The sequence below is a fragment of the Ranitomeya variabilis genome, chromosome 2 (assembly GCF_051348905.1).
Source record: "Ranitomeya variabilis isolate aRanVar5 chromosome 2, aRanVar5.hap1, whole genome shotgun sequence".
NCBI classification, from domain to species: Eukaryota; Metazoa; Chordata; class Amphibia; order Anura; family Dendrobatidae; genus Ranitomeya; species Ranitomeya variabilis.
In genome coordinates, this window is record NC_135233.1 from 346111265 (window position 1) to 346121299 (window position 10035).

A 10035-nucleotide genomic window follows, 5' to 3' on the forward strand; every position below is an offset into this window, starting at 1 on the left:
CTAGGAGGGCTTTACATATGCTAATCAGAAATTTTTCTGTTGGATTATCATCTGTTGCTTGGATATAATTTATCAATGAGTTGTTGTTGTTAGAGTGTCCTTGTAATTTTTTCTGATTTGGTTTGATTTGATTTGGTTTAGTTTTTTGCTTAAATTTTTCATAAAATTCAGAGTTTTCACTACTAGATTTGTGTTCTGAGGAAGAATATGACTCTGAAGAATAGATGTCATCAAGGGCCATATCATCTGAAAAAGTTACCTCTATAATCAGATGAATCTAAATCGCTATAAAACTCCCCAAAATGACCATTTTCCATCTGTCCTGATGAGTTAATGGATTCATCTGATTGGTAGGAAACAAATTTGTCTGTGTTGGAGATATTTGCTGTTTCTTTAACAGATTTAGCAGAATAAGGAGCTATATTAGGAAACTTCCCTTTCCCTAAATTGTAATCTCTAGTATTGTATGAGGAGTTAGAAGGGGAATTTTTTTCAGCTAGAGAAATCAGATGCAGATCAACACCCCCATCATCAGATAAAATTTTGCCCTTCTTTGAAAGATCCATCTCCTGTGATTACTTGGCTATACAATTGTTTTGTATGTGTAGGGTTCCCCTTTAAATACTCTGTGTTTTTATGGCTATTATGTAAAGAAGTAGAAGTGGCACCATTCTTTACATTAATTGATGGTTGATGATTTTTATTTTTTAAAATCGGTATTTTGCTAACTGCTCCATATGAATGTCTGATAATGCCACCTCTTTGATTTTTTCTTTCTTCTTTTATATCTGTGTCCCTGTACACTGTGTGATTTTCAGAGGGCTTTTTCTCTGACCTGCCAACATGGGGTGTTTCTGACAAGCCCTGCAGTTGTGTAACACTTCCTTCCTTTTCCATTGTCGCATCTGCCTCCCTCAGCGCTTATCGGCCCTGGCACAAACACCGGTGCATCATGTCTCAAATGACTTCTTTGATCTATGGGAGCTGAAGAGATCCCCCCCACCGTGTGGTGTTAATGCCGGTGATTCTCCTTCCTTTCTCCTCTGCATCGTTGCAGCGTCATGTCTGTGATCACTTCTTTGGACACGGAGAGCTGAGGAGAACTGTTCCATGTCTGTGCAGCGCTGAAGATGGTGAATCACCATCTTTTTCTGTTTGCTGCGTCATACCTTGTGAGAACGCCGCGGCTCCCCCGTTCCTCTTCTTATGTCTGGCATCTTGCATTGGAGTCTCGATAGGAGCGAGGATCTCCGTCGTCTCCACGTCTTCTCCTGCTTCCTCCTTCCGTTGTGTCACAGCTCCGGCAGCCATCGTGATCCCTCTGCGCATCTTTGGATATCTGTCAGCTGGAGCTCCGGAAAGGGCAGGAGTTGTTGCCGCATCTCCATTTTCGCCTCTCCGCTTCTTCTTCATTGCCTCAGAATCTCCCGCGCTCCTCCGGTTTCTTTGCAGGACAGCATCAGCTGATGTCTCGGAGAGTGCAGGATGTTTTATAACAGATGTCTGACAGGCCATATGACTGTTGTGAAGCTGTGACTCTGTTTTTTTGCAGGGATCTATATTGTGAGGCAAAGGCTTTGTCACCTTTACCTCAGATGAGAGCAGGCTTTCATTAGATCTTCTCCAGGTGTCCCTCTGTTTTAACAAAGCCATTTTCTTGGTTGAATGTTCTTTTTTCTTCTTATAACCCAGTCCAGGCATGTTTTAGTAGGTTTTATAACCAGGTATTCCACAATTTAATATGCTTTAGGTAGCTGAAAAAGGGGAATAATAGGAAATACGTAAAAACACGTCTGCTCCTGTCCCCCGCAAACCACGCCCCAGGAGGACTTGTGATCTAGTGGGAAAAACCTGGTGACACCTGCTTGGGCCAGAATCAGAGGAAGAGTTAACATGTAGCTCCCAGGAATGGGCGTACCACCCTTGTATAAATAACATTAGTATTATTCCTGAGACTTTCCCTGTTATTCTAATTGTATTGTTGTATGGTTTATTACTGTATTGCACTGTTTAATATCACTAACTATCCCTTAACTACTGTATATTCCTGATGTATTGAAAAGAATAAAACCATTGATTGACTGTTCCTGCCTCATGCCTTCTGCGCTTTGCATTCGGTCACCTGATTATAGCAGGACAATGACCCCAAATGTACAGTTGGTGCCTTTAAGAACAACCTTCAGTAAAGAAGAACAAGGAGTCCTGGAAGTGATGATATGGCCCCCTCAGAGCCCTAATTTCATCATCATCCAGTCTGTAATCTGAGATTACATGAAGCGAGAGAAGGATTTGCATGAGCGACATTCACAGAAGCTCTGTGGTTTGTTCTCCAAGATGTTTGGAACAAAATCCTTCCGAGTCACTTCAAAAGCTGTATGCACGTACAAGTGTACCTAGAAGAATTAATGCTGTTTTGAATGCAAAGGGCGCTCACCAAATATTGATGTGATTTAGATTTTTATTTTGTTCATTAATTTTTCATTTTGTATATTGATAAAAATAAACTATTAACACTTCTATTTTCTAAAACATTCTTACATTGCAGCATTTTTTACATAACTGCCTAAAACTTTTGCCCAGTACTGTATTTCTAATAATGTCAATCATAACCTCCACTTAAAATATATATATTTGCCTTGACAGCTTTTCTGGTATATACATTAAGGGGAATTTCCCACAATAGCAATTTATTCCCTATGTTATTGAATAACTTCCTGATCACTGGGAATCTGACTGCTGGAACCCCTACCGATTCAGAGTTCCAGAATCCCGTTCTTGGGTTTATTAGGGGTCCCAGTGGTTGGACCCCCACTGGTCAGGAAGTGTTTCCCTATTCTGTGGATAGGGAATTGCTTGGGATTTTGGGACAACACATTTAAACTGAGGCCAAAAATTGTGGTGTGAACATAGCCTTAGAGTATTGAATTGAGAAGTATGGCTATAATCCCTTCCAAAAAGAAGTATCCTCGAACTTTTTAGGACCTGTGAAGTAACTGCTCATTTCAAGTTAATTTGGACTCATGTTTGCAGGCTGGTGTACACTTATCGGACCTTAAAGGGAACCTGTCACCCCCAAAATCGAAGGTGAACTAAGCCCACTGGCATCAGAGGCTTATCTACAGCATTCTGTAATGCTGTGGTTAAGTCCCTGATGTATCCTGAAAGATGAGAAAAAGAGGTTAGATTATACTCACCCAGGGGCGGTCCCACTGCATCGCAGTCCGGGGCCTCCCATCTTCTTACAATGACGTCCTCTTCTTGTCTTCACGCTGCGGTTCTGGCGCAGGTGTACTTTGCCTGCCCTGTTGAGGGCAGAGCAAAGTACTGCAGTGCCCAGGCAAAGTACGCCTGCTCCGGAGTCGCAGCATGAAGACAAGAAGAGGACGTCATCTTAAGAAGATGGGAGGCCCCGGAACGCGACACCCATCGGACCAGAACCGCAGCGGGACCGACCCTGGGTGAGTATAATCTAACCTCTTTTTCTCATCTTTCAGGATACATCGGGGGCTTATCTACAGCATTATAGAATGCTGTAGATAAGTCCCTGATGCCGGTGGGCTTAGCTCACCTTCGATTTTGGGGGTGACAGGTTCCCTTTAAAGTAACTTGGAACCTTCCTTGAAGTGCCTTTCTGTGGCTAGCCTAGGCCAACCGCCCTGTGAAAGTCCAGAATCAACCCTGGATAATTTACAGGTTGAGGCAAGAGTCATGGGTGGGAAGATTGGGTGTGTGCTGGTAGTTTGGAAGATGAAATATGAATTTATCAATGTCACTCTGAAGCCTTTGATGACTGAGGTCTTAGTCCTGCTCTCTAATAACTCTGTATTTCACACCGCGTTTTTACATAGACATTCTAGTCACAATGCAGAGCATTTAGAATGAGGTTGCTCAGAAGGAAAGACAGTGCCGATCTTGATTCTGAGGATGCTTCCTATTCCAGGGTCCTTGAAGGTCACATCATGCTTACTTCATCAATTTTTGTTTTTAAAAATATTTTCCAAAAAATGTAAGTACTGATGCCTTTCATAAATGTAATAACCCCTTAGGAATAGTACCTCCCCCCCCCCCCGTGTTTTCATCTCCTTTCAAGAGGCATAACATTTTTTTTACATTTTTCCCATCAATATAACTATATGATTGATTGTGTTTTTTTGCAGGACAACATATTTTTATACACCATTTAATAATCATGTATTGAAAAATGGGAAAAAATAATTTGTGATGACGGAGAATAGAAAAAAAAACAGGAATTCCTTCATAGTTTTTTAGATTTAATTTCATTTTATGACAAACTGTGATTAAAATTATATGTCAACATTATTGTATGGGACAGTAATACCATTTTTTTTTATTAACAAAAGAGATAAAAAATTGTTTTACAGCTGCTTATTTTGGGATCCATAGTTTTTTTTTATTCTTCCTGTCATTGGACTCATTTTTCTGTAAGGCAAGCTGAAGTTTTTATTGCTAATAGTTTATGATATTTAAACTTTTTGAATACTTTTTATTTTACGTTTTTAGGGAGGCAATGTCACAAAAAATAGCAATTCTGACATTTTTAACTTTTTTTTTTTACCATAATATCTTGTTGCTCAAGTCAGCTAAGTTTTATCTAATCTGTATGTCCAGCTTGAGAAGCAAATGTTTTCGTCTGACTTACCTAAAATTGTCTTTTTATGGGAAGGGGAGAGGGACTTTCATTGCTCTAGGTATTTTTATTTGCCCTGGTCATTGTACATTTTGAATCTGTTACCTCTTCAGTAAGTGTTATTTCTTATATGTGAATGAGTTTTTGTTCATTTTTTACAGGTTAAATACAATTGTGAACCTATACAACCATCGCAACTTTATAATCATTATCCCTGTTTTTTTCATATTGATCTTTTCTTGGAACTGGGGAATAATGAAACAATCAGTTGGCTTAGAAATCCTTCATAAAGCCACAAATCAGTCCCAGAAGACTTCCATAAGTCCTTCACAAAAGATAGAGAAGGAGCTTCTTGTTCTCGTGTGGGTGTTTCCTTTTGCACAACCTTTTCCATTAGACACTTGTGAGACCGTCTATGGTATCTCTGGATGCAAACTAACGGCTGACAGGAGCTTGTATAGTGTTGCCGATGCTGTTGTTATCCACCATGTAGACATTATGTATGATAGGGCATCTTTACCGCAGAAACCACGGCCTCATCATCAACGTTGGGTATGGTTCAACATGGAACCACCAGTGGTTATTAAAAATCTTCATTTCTTGGATAATCTATTTAATATGACTGTGACATTCCGCCAAGATTCTGATGTCTTCAGACCTTATGGTCGAATTGAAGCTTTGAAGAAACCTTGGAGCTTCTCAATACCTGCCAAGACTAAATTAGTTGCTTGGGTGGTTAGCCAATGGTACCCAGGTGCTGCACGTAATATATATTACAAAAAACTTAAGAAATACCTTCCGATTGATGTCTTTGGTAAGAAACATTTGAAACTTCATTGGGATGACTTTTATAGAACTATTTCCAAGTACAAATTTTACTTAGCATTCGAAAACACAATCTATAAGGACTATATTACTGAAAAACTGTGGTCAAACGCCTTCGATTCATGGGCTGTACCTGTTGTGTTGGGGCCATCTCGGGAAAACTATGAGCGTTTCCTTCCCGGAGATGCCTTCATTCATGTAGATGATTTCTCAAGCCCAAAGGAGCTAGCTTCCTATCTTTTTGAGCTAGATAAGGATGAAGGCAGATATAAAAAATATTTTAACTGGAGATCTCACTATAGTGTGAGAAGAGAAACTGGATGGGACAGCCACTACTGTAAGGCCTGTCGGGGATTACAACAGGTTCCCTATTACCAAGTTATCCCGAGCATAGAAAGGTGGTTTTTGGAAGAATTTTAAGCATGAAATCTAAGTCTCTAAGAAGTTACCAAACATCTGTGTCACCATTTTTCTAAATAAAATTTGTAAAAAAAATATGAATTGACAATAAAATGGATGGCATAAGGACGATTAAGCAATTTGGAAAAGATAATGAGAACTCAAGGAGACTGTCCTAAGTCCCGACTGTGATCTGTGCTCAGGGAGGTGTTAAAGGCACAAAATGAACTCAGCGGGTGTTCACTGATTTCAGTTCATTGCCACGGATATTAAGGGATTTTTCGGTACCAGACAACCTGTTCGCCCATGACTTATATACCCAGTTTCTTACGTTGATACCAACCAAAAAGTGCCGTTGATAAATTCCAATTACATGAAAATAGTTTCTACATCAAAATGGTCAAACCCACAATTATTTTGACCATTGATATTGTTCTGTAACTAAGAATGATGAGAGAATTAGGTATAGCCTTCTGTATCATGCTTAAATTGAGTCTGTCACTCCAAAATGTAAATTGAACAACTTTTCCAGTTGCATAGGGGACTTATCCCCTCTAAAAATCTTACCTGCCATATATTTTACAGTGTTTTGGAAAAGTGTTTAATTTTGCATACAAATGAGGGTGTTGTGGTGTACCCTTGGCATGGCTAAGGGCTCAGTGCTCCGTCACACCCTGAAATTTGTATTCTGATTAGTGTTGAGCATTCCGATACCGCAAGTATCGGGTATCGGCCGATACTTGCGGTATCGGAATTCCGATACCGGGATTCCGATACTTGCCGCGTATCGGATACCGGAATCGGAAGTTCCCAGACTCAAACTGCACAAATTCAGCCAATGACAATGATTCCAAGTGTGGGCACATCCTGTTCAGCATGGAGGGCATGAAACTACTGGCATGGCTGTGATTGGCTGCTGAAATGATGTCATGATGCAGTTTAAAAGTCGCTGGCGCCATTTTGCGCTCACTCTGCTGTGAATTCAGTTAGTGACAGTACGCTGTTTGCTGACTGAGGGCCAGTTTAGAGATAGCGATTTGCTTTTTTGTGCTTTTCAAAGGCTAATTTAGCAACCGCTGTGTTCACCTACTATTCACCTTGCTTTTGCCTTGTAGCGCTGTTTTCACAGCGATCTGCAAGGTCTGTGTGTGTGTGTGTGTGTGAGTGCAGCCCACTCTCTAGTCTGAGTGCAGCCACATAGGCCATCCATAGCTGGTTGTATTCAGTTCAGGGAGGGTGGTTCATTGCCTCATACTGTTTTGTTTTTGTTTTTTTTTCCAAGTAGTGTAGTCTGCTGCTAATTTTTTCAAAAAAATCCTATTAGTGTCTTTCCACCCGTCTCCAGCTAATTTGTGGAAAAACACTACATAGGATAACGTAGAGGAGGGTTTTTGGGCCTTGCAGCGCCGTTTACGGCTGTCTGCACGGTCTCCGTGTGACTGCAGCTCGCCCTGTAGTCTGTGAGCAGCCATAGCCTGGTTGTCTCCAGCTCAGGGTTCTTCACTGCGTCATACTGTAAAATCAATTTTCCTTTTCTTTTAAGTAGTGCAGGCTGCTGCACATTTTTTTAAAAAAATCCTATTAGTGTCTTTCCACCCGTCTCCAGCTAATTTGTGGAAAAACACTACATAGGATAACGTAGAGGAGGGTTTTTGGGCCTTGCAGCGCCGTTTACGGCTGTCTGCACGGTCTCCGTGTGACTGCAGCTCGCCCTGTAGTCTGTGAGCAGCCATAGCCTGGTTGTCTCCAGCTCAGGGTTCTTCACTGCGTCATACCGTAAAATCAATTTTCCTTTTCTTTTAAGTAGTGCAGGCTGCTGCACATTTTTTCAAAAAAATCCTATTAGTGTCTTTCCACCCGTCTCCAGCTAATTTGTGGAAAAACACTACATAGGATAACGTAGAGGAGGGTTTTTGGGCCTTGCAGCGCCGTTTACGGCTGTCTGCACGGTCTCCGTGTGACTGCAGCTCGCCCTGTAGTCTGTGAGCAGCCATAGCCTGGTTGTCTCCAGCTCAGGGTTCTTCACTGCGTCATACCGTAAAATCAATTTTCCTTTTCTTTTAAGTAGTGCAGGCTGCTGCACATTTTTTCAAAAAAATCCTATTAGTGTCTTTCCACTCGTCTCCAGCTAATTTGTGGAAAAACACTACATAGGATAACTTAGAGGAGGGTTTTTGGGCCTTGCAGCGCCGTTTACGGCTGTCTGCACGGTCTCCGTGTGACTGCAGCTCGCCCTGTAGTCTGTGAGCAGCCATAGCCTGGTTGTCTCCAGCTCAGGGTTCTTCACTGCGTCATACCGTAAAATCAATTTTCCTTTTCTTTTAAGTAGTGCAGGCTGCTGCACATTTTTTCAAAAAAATCCTATTAGTGTCTTTCCACCCGTCTCCAGCTAATTTGTGGAAAAACACTACATAGGATAACGTAGAGGAGGGTTTTCTGGCCTTGCAGCGCCGTTTACGGCTGTCTGCACGGTCTCCGTGTGACTGCAGCTCTCTCTGTTGTCAGTTCAGCCCCCCCCCAAAAAAATAAATAATAAAGTTCACCAAACACACCAGTGACACCACTTTACATTTGTGTAGGCCACATTAGCTCATATTAAAGTCTAGTCCACACTTTAGAAAATTAGTGTTTCTTATACCTGTTAGGAGTTGTTCAGGAATAAGCACACAAAGCCGTTAGTACTTTTCTGCTTATCTTTATCAGTCAACCAAGATGAAGAAGGCAGTGAGTAAGGCACGTGGGCGTGGGCGTGGAGCAGGGAGGGGACGTGGGGATTCTGTGCCTGCTGCGGGCACCGGTGACTCATCAGCACCCACTTTCACCAGGGAACAGTCATTCATGCGCAGCTTTGTGGCAGAGCGCCGTACACCGCTGCTGCGTGAAGAACAAATTGAAGCCGTTGTCGGATGGATGGCAGCTAATGCATCAACTTCAATTAGTGCCACATCCTCTCAGACACAGAGCACTGGAGAGCAGCCATCTGTCTCTTCACCACCTGCCAAATTGCCCAGGCAGACAGAGAGCCCAGGACAGGAGCCGTCTCTACTTCTGTTCTCTGAATCTCTTGGCTTGGAAACAGGGGGCCAGCCAAGCAGCATTGGAGAAATGGAAGAAGAGGCAGGGTGCAGTGATGCCCAACAGCTTTTTCTCTCTGAGTCTGAAGAGGCGGGTGGGCCAGTGCCTCCGGTCACCACATCGCAGGCCGCATCCGCTGATGATGACACTCAGGTGCCACTTACTGGTGCGTGCTCTGCTGCTGAGACTACCCAGGAGGAGCAGTTGGGGGCAGAGGGTAGTGTAGATGATGAGGTCCTTGACCCATCTTGGCATGAGGGACAGGAAGGTGGTGGGAGCAGCTCTGAGGAAGAGATTCCCCGTACGGCCCAAAGAGGGAGAGGGAGGGGGAAGACTGCGGATCCTGCAGCCTCCGCTTTGGCACCCGTTAGGAGCATGTCTCTTCCAAAAGCCAAAAAGGGCGCTCCCAAGACTTGCAGTGCCTGGTCCTTTTTTGACACAGTTGCAGATGACATTTGCTATGTCAAATGCAAGGTGTGTCATCACAAAGTAAAAAGAGGTCGAAATGTCAGCAACCTCAATACCTCCAACATGTGGAAACATGTGCGCAACAGGCACGCGGCGGAGTTACAAAAACACACTGAAGAGCTAGGCCAACCAACAGCGGCAGCTACCACCTCTTCAGCTCGTGTTGCCTCTTCCTCCAGCTCACACGCAGCTGGTTCGGCTTCCTCCCAGGATCGCCGTGGAAGAACCTCTGGCCCTGTTGTCCAGAGACCCGCTGTAATTCCACCCGCAGCACCACTTTCCCAGTCATCCACACACTCCCAGCCCAGTCTACAGCCATCGGTAGTACAGGCATGGGAGAAAAGGCGGCCTTTCTCGTCAAACCACCCACGAGCACAGGCTCTGACTGCAGGCATTGCCAAACTTCTGTCACTGGAAATGCTGTCATTCAGGCTGGTGGAGACTGACAGCTTCCGTGACTTGATGTCATTGGCAGTCCCACAGTACAATGTGCCCAGCCGCTTTTACTTCAGCAGGCAAGCCGTCCCTGCCCTGCACAAGCATGTGGAGGGACACATAAAACACGCGCTACTGAATGCCGTCAGTAGCAAGGTCCACCTCACCACCGATGCGTGGACCAG

At 43.3% G+C, this 10035-nt stretch overlaps 2 protein-coding genes across 2 annotated transcripts in view; one reads left to right on the forward strand and one right to left on the reverse strand.

Annotated features, from left to right (window-relative positions):
- Positions 1 to 1307, reverse strand: part of RSPH6A (radial spoke head 6 homolog A) — a 56980-nt gene extending 55673 nt beyond the window's left edge. The window contains exon 1 of the mRNA XM_077285492.1: positions 1170 to 1307. The gene's annotated coding sequence lies outside the window, so the exon portion shown is untranslated. The remainder of the gene's footprint in view (positions 1 to 1169) is intronic.
- Positions 1308 to 4903: 3596 nt separating this feature from the next.
- LOC143803744 (3-galactosyl-N-acetylglucosaminide 4-alpha-L-fucosyltransferase FUT3-like) lies at positions 4904 to 6069 on the forward strand. The gene has a single exon (XM_077281519.1). It carries the CDS (start codon positions 4904 to 4906, stop codon positions 5891 to 5893), a length of 990 nt encoding a protein of 329 aa, XP_077137634.1. The 3' UTR covers positions 5894 to 6069.
- Positions 6070 to 10035: the final 3966 nt, after the last annotated feature.

Excerpts from the sequence above, each read along its gene's own strand:
- LOC143803744 (XM_077281519.1), top strand. The coding sequence starts at position 4,904 with ATGAAACAATCAGTTGGCTTAGAAATCCTTCATAAAGCCACAAATCAG.